Here is a 23181-nt window from a genome sequence, read left to right as displayed (position 1 = left end):
GCTAAGTAACCTAGACTCTTGTGACATTTCTGCATCTATCTGGGTATTTAAAAAAAAAAACTCATTTTCCTGATCTACAAATAACTAAGAAGGATGAAGTTCTCATGAAGTTTTTAAGATTCTATAACTCTAAATATATGTAATTAAAACAGATTTTATTTCCTAAAACTTTCATGATAAATGTGAAAATTAGAGCAAAAAAAAAACCAAGAATTAAAAGTAAAAGGTCTTAGAAAGATTATTTTAGATAACCTATACTACTAGAAATGGATTTACAACTATAGGTTTTGCCTAACTACATTGTGTATGTGTTTATATACTATTTCCATATAAGTCTCTGCATAATAATGTTTCACTTCAATTTTAAGTGAAGTATTCATTACAACTTTTCTTTGCTATTCAAACATTGACTTAATTCATACCAGAAAATCAATTATGGATAAACACTCTGCTAAGCACTAAGGAAACAAATACGAAAAATGTTAGTTCTCCTCTCCCCTCAATATGCTCACAAGATTTCAGCCACAGAAGCCTGATCTAAGGACCTAGATTAGTAAGGTCTTTAAATTATGTAGTAATAATTATGTAGCATCTTCCCAGAGTTTATCTGAGGAAGGGCAATTCTTCCTAGCTTCCTGAAGCCTTATCATGTAGGTAAAACATAAGAAAATCAAATGACTACTATTTCTCTTGACAAAACTTTTTCATATAACTCTCTTATTGATGTGTTACCAAATAATATTTTATATAATGTAAAGGGATTGAATGACAAACATTTTGAAATTAAAAGCACAACATAAAAAGTACTGCCAACATCTGCCAAAGGAAGAATTTTGAAATAGTTACTTGTCTTTCTGATAAGCCTGATATCTGTAGCCTCACCTCAAGCCCTCATGGTATTCTGGGGCTCGTATCCCTAACTGTATTCTGTTTTTGGATGGTGGATATTTCTAGAGGTTAGAAAATTAACTTTTAATAGACACAGTTTTTTTAATGATACAGTTCTACTCATGCACTCAAATATATTCTAACTTTAAAATTCTGTAACTGCTTTCATCTGTAATGATTTTACTTATACGATCCAATTTAATTGGCGAGAGTGTTGTGGCAAAACATTTTTCACATATTTGTATTATTCCTTGTGAGACTTCTATTGTAAGAATTGCTGCAGGCTGTCATTTTTGTCTGCTATCCAGAATTTGCTGGCCCCAGTGTTGTGTACTAGTCTTGGTGTTGGTCACAGGGGGAGGGGAAATTTGCAGTTCAGCCAGACGCTTTTGTTATTCCTTTAAAATTAAAAGCATATGAAACAGATACAGCTTATTAAGGTTGTCTTTTATAAATAACATAAACTTAAATAACAAAACAATAAAGTTCAAATACAACTTAAAATAGAGTTTAATGCTGTAACCACAGAAAAAAAGCATGATTATTTATGGGGAGAACATTACTAAAAGTCATATTCCCAAATATGAATTGTACAAAAGATAGATTATGTTACTCGAAAAAATTTAAACATTTCTGAATTTTACTTCTAGGGATTATAAAATGTTATTTTGTGGCAAGTGAGATGAAATACAGTATTATCATCATTATTGCTATTTTATATACAAAATTTTTAAAAACATCCTTGTAGCAATAGCCTTTCAATTTGAGCAGCATTAAGAATTTTGTTCTTGTTAATAAGTACAAGCATGTTCTTAGCCAATAATTTTGTAAAATGGTCTATCTTATTCATTTCCATAATAGATTTTTTCTGATTAGAGCTTAAGTGGATTATAATTTTTCATTGGAAAGCATTTCAAATTACTGCTCATCTTCCTTAGTGTTGGATTGATTATCTGACAAATCATTTCAGCAGCCTTTAGGGTCTGACATATCTTATATAACATCATCTGCATTATTATTATTATAGCAGCCATTTTATAAGCAGAGAGGAATATTTAAATAATCATTATCAGATAATCAAATCTACCATACTCTTAAGGGTAAATTAATTTAAGAAGAACATTACTATTACTAACACCATGATTGTACAACCAGTTTTACAATTTTTTACAACTTTTATTACTAAATCTGATTTTTGTGTATATTTTTCAACTCTTTCTTTAATGCAGTCTCTTAAAATAAACATAAATGCGCAAGTCCAGCTTGATCAGTTTTTCAGTAGTTTTCCAGCCTTTCTTGGTTACTTCAAAAAAAAAAAGGAAAGAAAGAAAAGAAAGAAAGAAAACAGTCCACTTAAAGAAATCTCCCTGCTGGAACTGGTTTCTTATATACCATATATGATTAGGTTATTGCCATAGGAAGAAAGTGGGCTGTTTTTTGTTCTTTCTTTGTCTTTTTCCCTCTTACAGGAACTCCCTTTTGATTCAAGGCAACAAACATTTCTCCTCCACTGTGTGTCCATTTAGCTGATGCATAAGTGTTGTAGTGGTTTTCCAGAATTAATTCTTTGAAGTTGCAGTCATCATTGCATTCTTTCTGTTAGAACAACAAACAACATATTTACATGAGTTTTTAAGTTGTTCAATTGAACAATAAGTAAATAGATAACATTTGGTAGGACTGAAGTATATATAACTTTTTTAACCTCAGATTGAGCAGGCCTAATATCGTTTATTAAATATATCTATATAGTATATTGACCCTCCAAAATCTTAAATCTAAAACAAAATAAAACAAAAAAAGATAATAATACATATTTAGTTATGCAACATGGTCTCAATAATGTCACTTTTTGGCAGTCACTTTCTACTGTTCTTTAATATTAGGACCTATTTCTCCTTAATTAATAGCTCTCATTTTCCTCCAACCACTGGAAATTTTGTGTAGTTAGTAGAGCCTCTGTCTCTCTTAGATGTAGGACCCATTTCATATCCTTTCCTTGTTTGCCACTACATTGTCTTCAATGGTAATAGGAAATAAAAAGTTAATTTGTTTGTTCATCTATGCAATCGTTCATTTAATCAATTAAACCTATATTACGTTTTTTGCTTGTGCCAGGCATTATGTTGGGCTATGGAAACACAAAGGAAAGTCAATTATACCTTATTACAGTGGCATGAACTGTTACATATTTTACATTGTAATAAAGTGGGAACAATGTGAATGCTTATAGTTCAGATCCCATGATTGTGAGATTGATGTTGATAAATGAACTGAACACTTCAGGATTTTTCTCCCAAGAATTTTCATGTCAGCAATGTGCAAATGGGTGAACTTTAACAAAAAGAGCTTTAACACTGAGAGATGGAAATTTTCAGTCTCAAGTATCTGAAATGCATGTGGAAGTATAGAACTGGAAGTATCCTTAGAGGTCAATTATTCCAACTCATTTTGCAGATGAAGAAACCAAAGTTCAGATAGCTTAAGCAAAGTCCAAGGTCACATAAATATGTTTTTTGTCACGCTTGGGCTTATAGCATTTTAAATTATTAAATTATACCATTAGAGAGAAATTAATTCTATTTTTACTTTTCAGAAAGGCAAGATGTTTTGATTAAAAACAAGTTTGAAAAATTAAGTCTAAATTATAAATTATAAATACCTTTGCATAAAGTTTTCCTTCCTTGTTCATTGCAAGATAGTATTCACTTTCCACCCCTTTGATTGCCACAATTCCAACCGCTACTGTCCTGATTTCCATGATATCTGCAAAAAGTCACAGAAAGATATATCAATTATTCACTCAACTTTGCAGATTATCCAAGAACAGTCATTATTTATGTTTTACCTGAAAGTTGTTGAGAGTATTACTATACTTGTTTCCTCAGCTCACATCCCCCTACCCTTTACACATACACACAAACACTAGTCACTTAATATGGGAAGTGTAAACTGATGCTTTTTATTTTTTAGATATCTGTGTTTGAAGAAATAGTTACATATTCAGACTTATTCTCTAGAACTACATTTCTAACTTAGTATAGGAAGAAAAAAAACTATTGTTTTTTTAAACTCCTACCACATGCCAAAGATTATTCTAGGGTCTTTAATGTCAACTCATGGAATCAACACAATAGTTGACAAAGCAGGTATTCTTGTTAACCCCATTTCACAGATCAGAAAACAAAGAGGCAGAACTAGACTTTGAACTCAGACAGTTTGGCTCTTAATCATAATGCAATACTATAAAAGTATATAATAAGCTAACATACATTTTTGTTCTTCTGTTTGGTTAAAATTCATCTTTTAATGATGGCAGAATAATTCTTAAATATAGAGAAAATGGATAAAATTCCAAGAGAAGCAATTATAAATGATAACAAACAAAGCCCATTGCTTTTTAAAAAGTTTTTGATATATGAAAAGACTAATTATAACAATTATTTATTCTGTGCATATAAACTTTTATAACTTTATTAATTAATTTTTAGATCTTCTTGAGATTCTTTTCATACAATATGCACTTACATAAGAATATTAACCTAGTTTCTTATATGTCTCCCTTAACATTATTTTTGATGACATAATTAATATAGTAAAATATTATAATGATGTAAATTAAAAGTTTAGTGAATCTTTTACATAACCTGTACTTTTTGCATAGGGATTCAGTCCTGAGACTTTCTCTTCACTGTGCCTAACAGATGGAAAGAATATTCTAAATGAAAATTATTTGTGTAAATTCTCCCCAACAGCTTTTTTCTGAAATATTCATGTAATTAACAGAAAATATTTTTCAGTACTAACTGTACTTCATCCTCTTATTTATTATTTTTGCTTCAGTTTTTTATCTGAATAATAATGCTGTTTATAACACAGAAGTTAATGTGGCTAACTACTTTTTGTCATCTGTTTCATAAATATGCTGCAAACAGAAGCCCTTTTCCCAATATTCTAGTCAAAGCTCATCCAGTTGTGAGTTTCACAGCTGCTCATCTAGAAACTGGGGTCTGTGAAGAAAATGCAAAATAATGGGTATTGATTTTATATATTTACAAACCATCATCAAATGCACAGAATCTAACATAATTTTAGGATATAAATTAAGAAAACAGCTCTGGTTTCTGAACTCCAGAAGGTAACACCTAATATAAACAGAAAACACATATATTAATATAAATAAAAGAGAAGAAAGCTTTTTAGAAGACAGGCTTGAAGAGGCTGTAGAAATTTTAGTAATCACAAGAACATTACAGAATGTGATGCTGATGTAGTCACACAACATTCAACAAAGCTTCACTGAGAGCCAATTCTATGTCAGGCTCAATTCAAAGATAAGCACTACCTTCTTAGAGACCTTTATCTGAAAACTCTAAATCTTCTTCATTTTCAATAAATCAAAATAAAGGGAAATAATATATCATACTTCAGAATCCCAGGAGGCTAAATTTGTACTTGTACAATGAGGAATACTCAGGAAATTTTTTGATTCAACATATGTCTTCAAAATTGAGTACATCTACTTAAGAACACAATACACAGTTTATAAGGATCTACCCATGTAAAAATTTTATGAAGTCAATGTTTTCCTTTACTTCAAGTCTCTTTACTCCTGCCATTCCTCTTTTTATTCAATATTATGTTTTATTCAGATAAAAAGGAGAATACTGATACAAAGCCTTAGAATACCTTTCATGATTGACCATAGTTAGAAAATGCAGTCTGTAATGTTTGCTGGCTTTTTTGTTTTTACAGAACAAATATTCACCAAATGTAACTATTGATGATAAAGTGTTGTCATCTGTTTCATATATATGCTGCAAATATACTTTGTGGACTCCTTCCCTTTTAGCTCAGGTCATAATAATATGCTTGTATTGCTCTACCCTCAAAAGCTTTTGCTCTATACCTTGCCTGTCCATTGCCCACTATTTCTACATTGCACTGATCATAAGTGATAAACTTTGCTAATCTTGCCCCCTCCATATATTAGGGTTAAAGATACAAAAACAATAAATCTTTATGAATATTTTCCCTTTAATTGGGATAAAAATAAACTTTTAAAAGGCTAGGTTCCTATACTCTTAATTACCTGATATATTTTTTTCAAAATTCCTTCACATTGGGAAATCAACATATCTAATTATCAAGAGTAAAGCATTAAGGCAGTATTGGCAGAATCAATACACTATCAACCCTGGTTTTCTAGTCTGTTTTGTCCCATGTACTATGTTCCTCTTTTATTCCAGAAAACTCAAAAATGAAAAAATTAACACAATCATTTTTGTTTAGGTAGAGTGGAAGTGATGTTCTCTTTAATATCCACAAATATCTGTTTTAGTAATAACTATGCAAAATTATGGAATTCTACATACACACCCCCCAATTCAGGAGTCAGTAAATTGCTCAGAAAATACAATATAAGAATATATAATGGCAAACAGTAAGTTAGCTACCAACATAAATAAATTATTACTTGGTTTGGGGGGATTTTTTTTTTTTTTTGGTCCCAGGGATTTAACTCGGGAACACTTAGCCACTGAGCCACATCCCCAGCCCTATTTTATATTTTACTTAGAGACAGCGTCTCACTTAGTTGTTTAGCTCCTTGAAGTTTCTAAGGCTGAGTACATCTATTTAAGAACACAATATACGATTTATAAAGATCTTGTGATCCACCTGTCTCAGCCTCTCTAGCTGCTGGGATTACAGGCATGTACTACTATGCCTGGTTGGTCTTTTAATCTATAATATATCTGTTGTTTTATGTAAGATGGAAATGAGGGTTTGTCTTGTGTATCTCTATTTTTTATTTAAGAGAAGATTGTTTATATAAAAAGCATTCATAGGACATTTATTCCCAATGAGGTGAGGAATATTACATAGTGAATCAAATTGTTAATATAATGACTATAATAACCATAGTAGAGTTCAGAAGAGGGAGAGATCAACTCAAACACTAAAAAAAATGAAAATTGAGACAATATATGAAGCACATTGATCATTTATGTCTTCTCAACAATATGAATAGTATAAATTCATTATTTAGGATATCATTCTTAAAAATTGGTGAATATGCCCTAAATGTTTCCCTATTTACCCCCCTGTGGCTCAGTCATTCATGAATTAATTTAAACCCTTTGCCCATGTAATACTTAAAACTTTATCACACTTGCAATAAAATTGAGGAGCACTGGGGTAAGTTGTTATTACTTAAAAAATATTCTCCAAAATCTATTTCCAGAATTTTAGGTATTCCCCTAATCTTGTATTTTGGAAATTGATGCTAATTCTTTATCTTTATTACAAATAGCATTATGATTTTAATACTCTTTAATGTTCCTGTTTGAAAAGTTATTTTAATGCCTCATCACACAGAAATCCACCCCCTATTCCAGCATATTAATTATATGTTTTTACTGAACCTTTTAAGCTTTATATAAATGGTCTCAAGGGAACATTATTAATATGGCTATGGTAACATAACTAAACATTACTTTAAAGCTGTAAAAAGTTGAGTTAATTAGAAAATTAAGCTAATTAGAACTTTTAATCTTGTCCTTGACCAAATTTACCTTCTTTGGGCACATTAAGAGTAGGAGCTGGTATCAACAACACCACCAAAAAACTCAAACAAACAAAACAATATTTCTTTCAAGCCTGGATTGTTGAGTGGAAAATCTTAATCATCATATATTTATATTATATTTAAGGCTAAAGATTTAATTCATTTTATATCATAAAATATATTTACATATATGCATGTATATAAAATGCATCCAGTATCTTTAAAGTATTAAAAAAACTCTTAAAATACAACAATTAAAAAAAATTGAAAAGTGGGTGAAGCATCTGAATAGACATCTTTACCAAATATGGTAAATAAGCATATGAAAAGATGCTCAATGTCATAAGCTAGTAGAAATTATAAATTAAAATGACAATGAAATATCACTATAAGACTGCTATAATAAGCCTGGTGTGGCAGCACAAATGAGTAGTCCCAATGACTGTGGAGGCTGAGGCAGGAGAATTATGAGTTCAAAGCTAGCCTCAGCAACAGCAAGTCTCTAAGCAACTCAGTGAAACCTTGTCTCTAAACAAAATACAAAAAAGGGCTGGGGGTGTGGCTCAGTGGTCTCTAGCAATTAGAGAAATGCAAATCAAAACTACTCTAAAATTTCATCCCACTCCAGTCAGAATGGCAGCTATTATGAATACAAACAACAATAAGTGTTGGCAAGGATGTGAGGAAAAAAGTACACTCATACACTGCTGGTGGGACTGCAAATTGGTGCAGCCAATATGGAAAGCAGTATGGAGATTTCTTGGAAAATTGGGAATGTAACCACCATTTGACCCAGCTAGCCCTCTCCTCGGTCTATACCCAAAGGACTTAAAAACAGCATACTACAGGGGCACAGCCACATCAATGTTTATAGCAGGACAATTCACAATAGCTAAACTGTGGAACCAACCTAGATGCCCTTCAATAGATGAATGGATAAAAAAATGTGGCATACATACAAAATGGAATATTACTCAGCAATAAAAGAGAATAAAATCATAGCATTTGCAGGTAAATGGATGAAGTTAGAGAAGATAATGTTGGGTGAAGTTAGCCAATCCCAAAAGACCAAATGCAGAATGTTTTCTCTGATATAAGGAGGCTGATTCATAGTGGGATAGGAAGGGGTAGCATGGGAGGAATAGACAAACTCTAGATAGAGCAGAGTGGTTGGAGGAGAGAGAAAGAGATATGGGTTAGAAATGATGGTGGAATGTGATGGTCATTATTATGCAATGTAAATGTATGAAGACACTAATTTGTGTGAATATACTTTGTATACAACCAGAGATATGAAAAATTGTGAGCTATATGTGTAATAATAATTGTAATGCATTCCACTCTCATATATAAATTTTTAAAATCTAAAAAAAATAGAGATAAAGGAAGCTGTAAGCAATATGAAACAGAACAATGAGTTCTATTTTGAAATAATTATGAATCTTCAGGATGGAATACATAATAATAGTTGAAATACAGAGCATTAATACATGGTACTATGGCACAGGTAGACCAAGCTTGAGAATCAGTAAGTGATGCTCACAATTTGGTTAACCAAGATAAGTGTTTCATTCATTTACTAACTTTAGAAAGAATACAATGATTCCTATTTCCTATTATATGTGGCCAATTTGTTTATTTTAATAAGCATTTTGAACTCATGGATTTAAAGGTATTAATGCTTTCTTATCCATCACAATTATCATCCATATTGAAGTCCAAATTTTCTCATCTTTAAAAAAAAAGTGGGGGAGTGTGGCTCAGTGGTCAAGTGCCCCTGAGTTCAATTCCCAGTACAAATAAATACATAAATAAATAGATAAATAAATCTGCTATGATAACTAAAATCCAAAAATCTGACAGTACTATATGCTTGCAAGGATGCAAAGTAACTCAAACCATCTCTTATTGCTAGTAGGAATGGAACATGCAGCCACTTTGGAAGACACTTTGGCAGTTTCTTACAAAATAAACATAAATTTATTATACAACCCAGCAATCATCCCATAGGTATTTACATTATTGACTACAAAACTGATGTCCACACAAAAATCTGAACATGAATGTTTATAGCATCTTTATTTACAATTGCAACCAAGGTGTCCAATAGATGAATGGATAAACAAACTGTCTTTGATTATAGGAAACCTCTTTTTATTTTTTTCCCCATAATAAAGGTTGTTTTAAGATTTTCATGAACCCCAGATATTGTTATCTCCTGAGCACCCTACACAGATTAATCATATTAAAATATACCCATTTTTCTCAATCCATACATTATAATTACAGTTTTATGTAATTTTTTTGAAAATATTTAGCCTAAAATAAACCAATGAACTTACTCTAGCTATAAATTTTCTATAGCTATTATGCATTCTCAAGAATTCTTGCAAAGTAAAACAGTACTATCAAATTGTTTTCAAATGTTAGGAAAAATCTTAATTGTAATAAATAATGAAGATGTTTTATATGTTAAGTATTTTGAATGTTTATTTTAATTTTATTTTCAAATTTTAATGCCAACATCTTAAAGTTTAAATGTATTTTTAAGCCTTTAGAATTCTCATAAGCTTTATGTTCTAGGCATGTAAGCCAAAAAATAAAATGTTCCTGCCCTTAATTCTGAAATCTTTTCAAAAAGACTACTACTCTGGTTCCTTTTTGTGTGTGCCCCCTTTCTCCACCTTTTTTTTTTTCAATGTATTCTAACTTCTAATTGCTTGATTGGTTTTCTCTTGTCAAGGTCATAAGGTATCTCTTAACTTCCAAATCCAAGAGTTTTCCCAAAATTACAACTTTATTCTATGCATCCTTTGTCAGGCTTGATATACTTATTCTATTCCGAATCCGCACTGTTTCACTGATTCTACATGACCCTGGTATATTAATTTGCTCAAAATGAGTAATTTTTGTGTAACCATATCTATGTATTTTGATGATTTATTATATTGTTTTTGTGCTTAAGCCTTTTCATATTCCATTGTCCAAAAATATATTTTATTCCAGATTTTTTAGTTTAAATTTCAAAAATTTTCTTAATTTCATCTGGAATTTATTTGAGGTATAGTGTAAGATGAGACCCTAAATTGATATTTAATCATACAAATAGAAATCTTATTTTTCAACATTATTTATTACACTATGCATCCATCTTTTTTTTACTGATAACGATGCCTCTCTTTTTATCTTTTACCAACTGTTCTGTCTCATTGATTTATTTATCACAACAATTTATTATAGGTTACCAATTCTTATTACACTTAAGGTAGCTCTGATTCTAAGTATAACGAATTGTTCATGGCTCTATCTCTAAATTTATATAGAATAAATCAATACCATTTCCACATAGCCCTTCAGAAATGGGAAAACATTGTTTATACTCACCATCATTCATAGTTTGTTTGGCCATTATTTATACGGTATAAATTCCAGACTCTTCACCAGCTATATTATTTGCTAAAAATTAGTATCTCAGCAATCACTGAACTAAGAAAGCCTGAGACACAATCTTCTTCATGATTTTCCTTTATATAGACTACAGACTTAGTTTATAGTAATATGATCTCATATTTTTCCTTACGAGTATTTTTATACTCATTATTTTAGAGTTTATATATATTAAAATGCATGCCTGTTAAAAATAATTTTGTTTTGGATTATGGTATTTTTCAAGATTGTATTATAAAGTTTGTTTAAATGTGGTAAACTATATTTTTATACATAAACATAAGTGTTAACTGCTCCTCTTTAACAAATGAAAGCTTTTTATTTCTTTTAAATTAATGATATACAAAACCCATGATTCATAAACAAATAAATTCAAACTACTTTATGTGCATATATAGAATCAAAAGTATATCAAATGAAATTTACACTGAAATGTAAATATCATAGCATCAAAGGTAACAGATCATGCTTTTCTAAAAGGATTATTAGAATCCTTCCATTTTATGCATAAAACAGCTCACTTATTTATATAATTTTTTTAGTTTCTGAATAATGAAATAAGAAAATGGTTTTATTCTGTAATTTGTAAATAATGCTGCACAAATAAAATACTGCAGGTGTAGAGAGTTTTTCACAGATATTTATTGAATGCATATTGCCAAACCCCATTCTAAGCACTTTACTGATTGAAGAAGTTTACCTAAAAATGAATTGTGAATTGCCAAATAAACCTCAATTAAAAATAAAATAAATAAAAAGTCAACTTAGATATTTGTGTTTCTTGTAAGCTTATATTTAACTGAATGTCTTTTGTACATTCTATTGTTAGCCTGCTAAGCAGAACTTAACAGGATATGAACATGAATCAACCTATTTATATAATAGTGAAAGTCATCATGACTTGATGAAATGATGAAAGGGTGAGTTAACTAAGTCATGAACAAATTTATCTCTCCAGTTACCAGGCATCCACATTTAATGTTTGTGGAGGCACACACACCATTCTTTTCTAAAGTAGAAAAATATAGAATTGATTTTTTTAAAATGCAAAAGATTCTATTTTGACTTAATTCAAATTAATCCCCCAAGTATCCTGGAAACCTGTAATTCTTCCATATACAACTGTTTATGAAATGGTAAGCTGAAATTCTTAATTCACCTAAGATTATATTAACCATTTAGAAGCAGTAACTCATTGATGGCTTATATTGAGGTTGCAAAATGCCCAGGACTTAATTTATGCGGATTAATCACATCATTTACAACTTGTCATCATGCAAATCATTTTTCCACCAAACTTCAGGTTTTTATAATATTCAGTATTCCTGTCTGTCACAATTTTTTAGCTTTTAATTTATCTACCTCAATCTTGTTTGTAAACTGGCAAGAAAATCATAAGGAAATAATACATGCTATCCAACAAACTATTCCTTTCTTTTTCTGTCATTGACAAATTTGAAACATGTCTTTAACTCTCATCACATAGCTCTCTTCTATCTACTATTTATCATTATATATGTCTTTTTAATACCCACTTAAAATTACACATTTTGAAATTGGTCCTCTTATTATGAGCTTTCTGTTCTCACATTGTCATATCTTTGGTTTGTAAGTCTTCAAGTTTATAAGAGCACAGTGTCATTCATTGTATTATTTATTTAATCAATCATATGCAAGCATTTTTCTCCCCAAATTTCTGAGCAAAGTATATTAATCATTGTTTCCCAATTTCCATTTACCTCTTCTTCTACAGTGATAGATATTTTAACTAGCTGTGGAAAATAAACACTAAATTTCCTAATCTCCCTCTCAGCTTATCTCCTATCCATCCCAAGTTCTACAGGATGGATAGGAGATAAGTGAATTGTCCTTTGGCATCTTTCAGAAATCTTCCATAACAAGTTCTTTATACCTATTTAGCTTTTTACAGGAGTTCTTCATACCTATTTATTTTCCTCCTTTATTCTATCCTCTTGCTAGAATTTGGATTCTGTCTTGGATTGTGAGAATGAAGTGACTGTGGAAAGGTAAATTGAATAAGCCTTAAAACTCCCAAACGTTGTGGGGTTTTTTTAGCAGAGTTTCCATATTTCAGATGTTTATTTGATGTAGAAATACTATTTTGTTTAAGCCAAATCAAATTTTAGCTAATTCACCTCAATTTCATTTTCCTGTAAGGCTCATTCTTCCTAAAAGTCACATAAAAATCCAATAGCCCATTTTTTCCCAGTTATCTGAAGCTACCAAACAAAAGGCAACACTATTGTTAATAACAAGGTATTTATTTTCATTGGTTCTTTTTTTTTAAATTTCTAAAGTCATGAGATTAAATTAGAAGAAAAATGAAAACAACACCTGTGTTTTCATGTCTTTCATTTTCCAATTCAGAACTTCAGTGTCACTAGAGACCCAAGGTTTCTTCCAGTGCTGTCATTCATTCCTACATGTGTCAGCATTTGATTAGGCTGATAAATCTTCACCGATTCTTCTTTACATTTTGAGGCACATATGTGGAAGTTCCAAGCCCACCTAGTAAACTATATCAAATCTATGTTCACTTGCTTCCTAACCAGGAAATGACCTAATTTCAGCTAATTTTTCTGAATGCTCTTTTTTGTTACAAAAAAAGCATGAGATGCTGTTGCTGTTGTGATTCTTTCAAAAAGATCAGATTCACCATTTTGTTTAGAATATAACTGTTCATTTGTGAATAAAACAATTTATTGAGAACTTAACTATATTCAGTACTCTGTTTGTTCTCTTTCTCCTCAATCAATTTATTCCATTTGCCATAATCTTAATGGTGGTAAGGATTCTCTAACCTCTTTAATTTTTTTCTTCTTGGCTTCCCTCCTGAATAAGTTTTTCTGCTCCCACTGAAAATGCTTATCTTCTTAAACAAGTTATAATATAGGGAAAATATCTCAAGTCTTTTTACTTTCACATCTAGCCAAGAAAAACAGTCTATATTTACATTGCACATGAACATAGACCATCTCAGACACAAGAATAAACACAACGAATACATTCCAAGTCAATCACAATAGTTTCCTTGTTGTCCTCACATCCAGGAGAGAAGCGAGCTATCCCAGCATTGGGTCTGGAAGTTGAGGGGACGGGCATAGCAAGAGGAATGTGTAAGAGGAATGTTGAATTCCCAGAAGCATTTCTTTCAATTCTTTCTGGCTGATTCTCCACATTACTACTTCTATACTTTGTTAGTCTTCTTCAAAGTGGTACATAATACTGGAATGTACCACTTTGATATCAAATCTAGCTTCCTTAGTAAGTGTGAGAGAACACAAATATTCAATATAAACTTGACAGCAATGAATCAAATTATTTCTACCATATTTATACATTCCTCTTGCTATGCCCATTCCCTCAACTTCCAGACCCAATAGATGTTCAGGTTAAGTAAGGTATAGGAGTTGAGGAAGCCAGGATCATTTCAAATCCCAGTCATTTTGAGAGTGAACAGATAAGAAAAGTTAGGGGGGGTACTATTTTCACTAGAGTGGGAATGATGATGTATGGAGTTTTTATGACTAAGCTTGAAGTGATGGTGGTTTTATGTATTCTGTTCATTAAATTTGGCATGAGCAAATCACTTTGTGATCTAAATACATAATGAAATTTTAACTATACAAGGTAATACAGGATTCACAGAATTTTTATCAATAAATAAGAAGTTTTTATAGCATCAAAAAATTTTCAGAAATTAATCTGATTTCTTAAATACAGTAATAATATGTGTTTTTAAATTTTTTTAATATTTGGTATTTTCTCAGCATTCCCATTGTTGAAGAATTATCTGTAGATATTACTTGAAGTGTCTTCACATATGATCCCCTCCCTCTTTCATCAATAATCTGTAGTCACAGTCTAGAATTTCATCATTGTATATGCCTTGAGAACGATACTGAAGTCTTCAAAACATGGAACAAAATCAAAATTTCCCCACTTGGTTATATTCAGAGATTAAATTTTAGTAGCAAGAATTACACTAAGAAATGTATTAAAGTATAATTACCATTTCTGCATAATGCCTTCATCTGTGGATAAGAAGGAATTACCCAACTCCTAATTATACTGTGGAAGTAAAATTTCTTTGGTTTGATGTGGATATACAGTTTCTCAGTTCTATCTTTATCATTATTCCTCATTTAAATTTATTGTTATTGTTACTCTCTTAAAAGATTGAAAGATAATTGCAATATATTTCATCCCATAGCTTCTGAATCACATTATACTAATATCAATTATATTACCAGTTACTTTTAAAGGCATATATGTTGTGGCCACTATCTTAGTGATAAGAATATTTTATTCACTGATGCCAGTCATTATTCCAAATGAGGTCCTCAACTACTTTTCATGTGCCTCTTACATATAAACAGGGCATTTAAATATGTAATGACACCTAATAAGTTAATCTATAAGTCACTATTTTGTCCTTAACTATAGAAATAAAGCTGTTTTTATTCCTTTTTAAAAATATTTTTCATTGTAGATGGACACAACACCTTTATTTTATTTATTTATTTTTATGTGGTGTTGGGGATCTAATCCTGTGCCTCACACATGCTAAGCAAGCACTCTACCATTGAGCCAAAACCTCAGCCACCATTTTTCTTATTCTGAAGGAAATAAAAATTGTGCTTTAAAAAGCCAAACAAATGATTTGCTGGTTTGAAATTTAAGAATGAAATAATGCTAATACTAGTATCATTTATTAAAATTGAATACAAAATATTCTGATGATTAAACTAATTTTAATGCTCCATACCCTTCAAATAGAAATAGAATTAAATTTAATCTTAAGAAGTATCCCTGGAAGAAATAGCAGTTTTGTGTAGAGAAAATACTTAGGGATATTTGTCTATAACCAAAAAATGATTCATTAAAGCAAATATATTTGAAAGCAAAATAGCACTATCCCACCTTATCCATTGAAAGAAATTGCTTATGAGGAAATAAATGACTCAAATACCATTTTATATTTATTTCAGTCTTACATTTTTAAGAAGGTTTATAAGTCATTTTTTGTAAACAACTTACATAAAAGACTTCTGTCAAGTGAGTTTTATCAAAATGTCATATAGGATAATTTATATAGGATATATTAATTTAACAACATGTAGCTATCAGTGTTTTGTTTCAACCCAAAATATTAGCAAGTTATCTGTAATAATGTGTGCATATTATTGAAACTGACTTTCTCAGAAGTTACACTGAAACAGGTAAACGAACCCTAAATTATGATCACTTAGATTGGAACAAATTTGTTCTATCAATTAAACAGAAGAACTGCTTAACATATAAGACAAATCTCTTCTGCTAGGCTAAGTCTGGCTAGGACCATTAGATGGATATGCACATATTAATCTAAATACCCAATGAAATTTTAGCTGTACAAGGTAATACAGGATTCACAGAATTTTTTATCAATAAATGAGAAGTTTGTATAGTACCAAAAAACTTTCAAAAATTAATCTAATTTCTTAAATACAGCAATAATATGTATTTTTAAATTTTTAAAAATGTTTGGTGTTTTCTCAGCATTCCCATTGTTAAAGAGGGAGTGATTCAGAGTTCAAAATGGGAAAGGAGTTCACCTTCCTTACATTTTTTTCTTGTTTTTCCCTTGGAGAGGGTAACACAAAGGATTTTATGAAGGCAGTAACCTCTAGCAGGCTGGATACAAAACCTACTTTTAGATTCTCTTTCTTTTCCCATGAACCCTAGGATCCACTATTTAAGATAACAAAATTGATACATATGGCTGATAATGTTAATCTAGAATTTGGATCATTTTGCTCTAAAAAAGCATGCCCTGTAACTGTTAAGTAACTGATCTAAGACAGACCCTTGGAATACACTAAAAGAAGTTAGAAAACTAATCAAATCAAAGCCAACAATAAAGAAATATAAGTAGATAAATTATTACTGAAACCCAAAGAATTTAATTCCCATCAAATCAGCATGAAACTCAAAACAGTTCCACATGATTGCATAATTACTGATATCAAGTAAAACTGAAATGTTCTGCAACAAGAGAATTGATTCTACATCATCATCACCATTATGGAATAAATCAATTATAGTTCTTATCAATCCTGTATCTATTTTATAATTATATTTTAAAACATTTGTAATGCTTGTCTGATTAAGAGAACCATGTCATTCATTCAGAGATTTATTAAGAATATATATGAAAAATCTTTAGAAAGTATATCAGTATAGGGTACAGTAATGGAACTGCTTTCTTTTGGGGGGCACAGATTTGAACCCAAGAGCACTTTACCACAGAGTTACATCCCAAGCCCTTTTATTTCCTTTATTTTGAGACAGGGTCTCATTAAGTTGCTTAGGGCCTCATTAAGTTGCTGAGTCTGGCTCTTACCTCAGCCTCCCAATTCACTGTGATTACAGGCATGCGCCACCATGCCTGACTTGGAAATGTTTTCTTTTAAAGAATTTAACTTGAAGCAGCTTATTTCAGCAGTATTAAAATTATGCTAGAATTAGAAGCAAACTATTTGGTTGTGCAATAAATAAAGTGATATTTATTCAGTAATAGAGTGTCTTGGGCACATAGTTGAATAGTATTGTAGAGAATTATATTTCTATACCAATTTACTAGCAGAATTATATTTCTATACAGAATTATATTTCTATACCAATTTATTAGCCTTATCATTTATAGACTCTCTGGAACTCAAAGGGTTCTGTTTTCTCCTTTGAGTCAAGGAAAGCATGTTCCCTGACTCATACAGGAGAAAATACACTTTATTCACAATACTAGAAATTCCAAATTTTATTTGGAAATAACTATTCATCTAATCATTAGACTATTTACATTTGCTAAATACAATACATTATTATGTGGTAAATGGCTCCAAAACAGTCATAATAGATGTAAATATCATAATCCCAGAATATAAGGGAAAACATCATATTTTTATGTGAAATAGAAAGAACTGAAGCAGTCTCTTCCCACCACATAGACAATCTCTCCCACTTTCTGGCTTTTCCTAAAGTCTAAGGTATCTTCAATAAGAAACCAAGTTTTTATTACATAGGATTAGAAAGAAATTTCAAACTACAGATATTCCAGAGAGAGGTTAATACATAGGCTTGAATTCATTTTCTGGTATAGATGATTATATCTTTTCTGAGTGTAGAATTTGCTTTGACTTAAAAAGAAGTGAGCATGAGGCACCAAGAGTACAACTAAGAGGAAAAAATAATCATAAAAGGAAGACATTATGAAAATTTACATTAAATATTTTGCCTATTGCTAGCAGTAGGAATCAAGGCATCTTGCTACACACACCAGCTTAGAAAATCATCTCAAATCTACCTCCTTATTCATTTTAACTGTTGCTGTGCCCTGTGAAATGGTGCTATCTGGTAGATACATAATGTAATCTTCCTTCTTTCCTTCTAAACTGGAAGGAAATTCTGCCACCCACGAAATAATATCACTCTAAACACTTTGGTTTCAGGCCATTCTGGTCATAAGCACTAGAAATCAAAGCATGATTTAAAGCCATTTTGACCATTAGCTCTCAGGAGTTTTTAAGTAGATGTTCTTTGCTAGCAGTCTTAATGAAATCTGATATGGAGTAGTTACATTTTTCACAGAAATGGAAGTGAAAGAAAAGAGGAAGAAATAAAAACATCTGAGTTTGTTCTGGAAGATATTAAAAGGGGACTCAAGACACCTCAAGTTCTTACAAGGAGTTATTACATTTCCTCTATTTCTGTATTACAAATATTTATCTAGTATTTATCTCCTGTATCCATTTTTATCAACATTAGTCAAGGCCTTCATTATCTTGTACCTCAACAATTATTATGGTTTCTTAACAAGAACACATCTTCAGCCCCTCTAGCTTATATTTACTCTGTATGTATTCATAAAGAGTATGTTCTAAAGTTTACTCTTATGCTCCAAAATTTTCAATGTGCACTCTATTAAAAAGCAAAGCAAAACAAAATCTTTTCTACTTAGAATTCAAAGCCCTCCAAACTCTGACTGCAGCCTACTTTTATAATTGTCTTCCATTGTTCCTTTAGAACTTTTCCTTTGCTTCAAACAAACTGATTCACCCATTGTCTTCCTCTCCCAAGAAAAATGCCAAACACTTTCCCTGTTTTTCCCACCAGTTCCCATAATGACATACAATTCTCTGCTTTATATTTCCCAAACATTGCCTCAGGGACAGGACTATAGTTTATGGTTCTGCAAATCCCTAGTACTTGGGACAGGGATTTGTATTTGGCAGGCTTTCATTAAATCCTAAAGTAGATAGAATGATATATAAACCCCTTAGTAATTAGTGTCTCAGATTATAAATCAGCAAATGAAATTTATTAATTATTCTTGGATTAAAGAATTAATGACTATCTTAATAGCATTGAGAGTCAGAAGACTAAAGTTAAAAGATTGGTTCACCAGAAGTATTTGCTGAATGTAATTTTTATTACATATTTGGAGTTTGTCTAATTAATGCACAAAATTTCATTGTTAATTTAAACAATAGTTTATCTCAGTTTGATTTTCATGATGCCAACTGAAAAATGTTGAGAGAACTCCAAAGATCTCTAGTTTCTCCATCAATTATAGGTTTTTCTTTTTTAGTTTTGGCTAAATCTCCTAGATCTATTTGTATTTTTAGTATGCAACTCTTACGTAGGGAACAGCTTCCATATGTTTTCTGTTTTCAATATAATATAGCACATCTACTTATCTGTCTTGCTTCTTGTACAGTAAGATATTAAGAAGTGCACACTAGTTCTAATATTTCATGAATTTACTAACAACTCCCTGTTCTCCTTATCCATATTGTTATGATTCTACAAACATTGAATATAGTCTATCTTAACATTCATCTTAAATATTTTTTACTCTAGATGAGCCCAAATTCTTTTTAGCCTGTGTCTACAGTATATGTCCTACATCATTCATTCTAATTCCAGGATACTTTCATTTAAATATATAGTCTTCATTAGTGCTACACAATAATGACAATGGGGAGAGAGGAGGAAAGGAAAAGGGGAAGTACTGAGGACTGGATTAGAACAAATTATATATTGTGCTTTTATAATTATGCCAAAATGAATCCTAAGGTTATATATAACTAAAATAGATCAATAAAAAGAAAAATCTGTATTCCTGATGTAGATAAACCATGTTGTTTACTCAAAGGTATTATAATGTATTCTGTTTTGTGTCTCAACATTTTCCCTGACAATGCTCATTACTTTGCTAGTTTTTTGACTACTAGTGCACATTAAGATAATATCTTTAAGGAAATATCCAAAGTGATTTCTTTTATGAGAAAATCATTATTCAGTGCCTTTTATCTTATAATTTCACTTTTATTGCAAAATTTATTACATTATAATTCATCTGTTAGTTTTCTGTCTACCTGTATATAAATGTTCTATCTTCCAACATTTTATCATTATTAGTTTAGTTCAATAATTTAAAGTTGTTGGTGTAATCTGTAAACTTGGAATTTTTTCTACATACTCTTACTTTTAGATCATTACTAAAAATGTCAAATGATTTAGATCATTTCACTGATTTCTGAGGAATCTCACTGTTATACATGTTCACTCAAAATATTAATTCAAATTCTTTATTTGTTCCTTAAAAATTGATACTTCTCAATGATAGACTGAGAGTATGGGGCAATGGGAAGGGTATTGTCAGGCAAAGAATATCCTTCTAGAAAAAAGTGTCAGAATCACAGGAACTTTTTCAAACTATCCATATTCTGTGGAGATTCTGATAACCCACCCTCCCCACCCCTTCATCCTAAGAAAGCCATCCTCTGCCTAACCTATTCCTCATTAGGTTCATCAAAGTAATCAGCTAATGATACTAATTAAATTGTTCTCAACAGGTATTCAGGTGTAAAGAATGTTCACACTTTATTCAAGGCAAAAATTTATTTTTTTTTTGTTTTATTTTTTTTCTTTTTTTTTTTATTGGTCGTTCATAACATTACATAGTTCTTAATACATCATATTACAAGGTTTGATTCAAGTGGATTATGAACTCCCGCTTTTACCCCGTATACAAATTGCTGTATCACATCAGTTACCCTTCCATTGATTGACATATTGCCTTTCTAGTGTCTGATGTATTCTGCTGTCTGTCCTATTCTCTACTATCCCCCCTCCCCTCCCCTCCCCTCCCCTCCCCTTTTCTCTCTCTACCCCTTCTACTGTAAATCATTTCTTCCATTTGTATTATCTTGTCTTACCCCTCCTTTCCTCTTATATGACATTTTGTATAACCCTGAGGATCGCCTTCCATTTCCATGCAATTTCCCTTCTCACTCCCTTCCCCTCCCACCTCTCATCCCTGTTTAATGTAAATCTTCTTCTCAAGCTCTTCGTCCCTACCCTGTCCTTGTTTACTCCCCTTATATCAAAGGGGTCATTTGGTATTTGTTTTTTAAAGATTGACTAGCTTCACTTAGCATAATCTGCTCTAATGTCAAGGCAAAAATTTAAAAATTATTTCACCTCCCCAATAAAAAGGATCAGCTTTGTCTATCGAGTAATTTTGAAAGTCTAAAAAATCGTCCACATGTTTATTTACTCAGACAGCTTTAGTAAATAGATATAATTTTCCCTTTATAGAAACTATCTTCAGCTTCCTCAACCTCTATTTCACAAACATTCTATTTTGTTACAGTGTAGTAGTGAAACAGGGAAAACCAGACAGAAGAAAATGTAAGAAAGAGGAGAAAAGCATTAAAACTGTAGCATTGGTGGAATAGTTCACTGTGCTTGGAGCATATACAAGATGGACTGCCAGGAGAGAAGAAACAGAAACATAGGCAGGAGGACATCGTGAAAAACCTTATGTGGTTATTTCAGTTTGGATTCTCAACCTATAAGAAATGGGGAGCCACTGAAAGGTTTAGAAAGATACCTCTAGTAGCAATGTGACAGATGGCTTGGAAAGAGGCAAAACCAGTGAAGAGATAGAGATGTGGGGGTGGTGGAGAGATGGGAGGGTGAGAGTACTTGTTTCCTCAAATAGGTTATATTTGCATAAATGGTTCATACAAAACTAAATCATATTTTGAGTGATTTAAGACACAAGATCTTCAAATACCTCAATTTAGAGAATCTTATAAAGCTATATTATCCATCATGGCACAGTTCCAGCATAACAAAATTTATATATATATAATGCTTAAATTAGGACCTGGGGAAGAAAAACTGTATTTTAGCTTAACTTAAAGAAAAATAAATTTATCAGGAGAGAAGAAAAGCAGCAGTAATATCATCATTGAGCAAAGGAAGGTTAGCTTTCCTCCTCCTGCTTAAGTCGTGATCTGCCCTACACTTTCCAATTCTGTGCAATGGAAAGTGGGTCATGTACGACGAATCAAGATATGCAAAGTTAAAGTAGAATCATGGGATACTTGTAAAGTATTTACATGTGTTGAAAAACTGAATTGTGGGTCTGAACTAAAGCTATATTTTTTTAAAGCCTGGATCTCTAGCCAGTGTGAGGAAAGAAAAGATTATGGAACACCCCTATATTAAAAATCTTATCTGAGAACATGTAAATTTAGTAAACATATCTTAGGAGTTTACTATTCATCTTGCAAAATACTATTTTTGGAAAAGGTTTTTTAAAAGAAATATTAAATAATGGGATTCTTCTTAGTGCATTCATATGTGAATAAGGCACAAAGACAAGTAATAATCTTTCAGAGTTATAACTATTATATAAATTAGGAACATAGTAACCATATGCACACAGTAAGCTTTCAGCTATGTAGTTCAAAATTAAGTCAATACAATAGTTAGCATAAGAAAATTAAACTTGAATTTTTCATAATTTCTCTTTAATATTTCAATCAAGTATACAAGTTTTTCCTAGAAAAAAATTAGGATTGCCTTTATTACTTTTTTGATGCCTTGAGAATATACATACTATACCCACACTATCTGAATGCATGGTGTACGAACTATTCTATCCAATATCTGCAGGGATAAATCTCACATGTCCAAATTAGGCAAGAGTGCATGTTTCTTCCACAGAGATAGAATCAGTACTAGCAGTAAGTGTGGAGAAGTAACAGCATAACATAGGCAGTTTCTCAGCTCAGAAAAAGTCTTCATTGACAGATAGACATGATGTCAAATAAGCAACTGCTCTCTTTATGGCTCTAATAATGACCATGGAGTATGTCATTTAATCATTTCAAATCTACATAAAATGAACCAGTCTGTGT

The 23181-nt window shown here is 31.2% G+C and overlaps 1 protein-coding gene across 1 annotated transcript in view; it reads right to left on the bottom strand.

The window, feature by feature from the left end:
* Positions 1 to 2178: 2178 nt before the first annotated feature.
* Fgf7 (fibroblast growth factor 7) overlaps positions 2179 to 23181 on the bottom strand; it is a 60799-nt gene continuing 39796 nt past the window's right edge. Inside the window, exons 3-4 of the mRNA XM_026391751.2 lie at positions 3551 to 3654; positions 2179 to 2484 (exon numbers count right to left, since the gene is read on the bottom strand). Of these exons, the coding sequence (XP_026247536.1) occupies positions 2290 to 2484; positions 3551 to 3654 (299 nt within the window). The 3' untranslated portion in view covers positions 2179 to 2289. The remainder of the gene's footprint in view (positions 2485 to 3550; positions 3655 to 23181) is intronic.

The sequence above is a fragment of the Urocitellus parryii genome, chromosome 6, assembly GCF_045843805.1.
Source record: "Urocitellus parryii isolate mUroPar1 chromosome 6, mUroPar1.hap1, whole genome shotgun sequence".
Lineage (NCBI taxonomy): Eukaryota > Metazoa > Chordata > Mammalia > Rodentia > Sciuridae > Urocitellus > Urocitellus parryii.
This window is presented reverse-complemented; position numbering and strand designations above follow the sequence as displayed.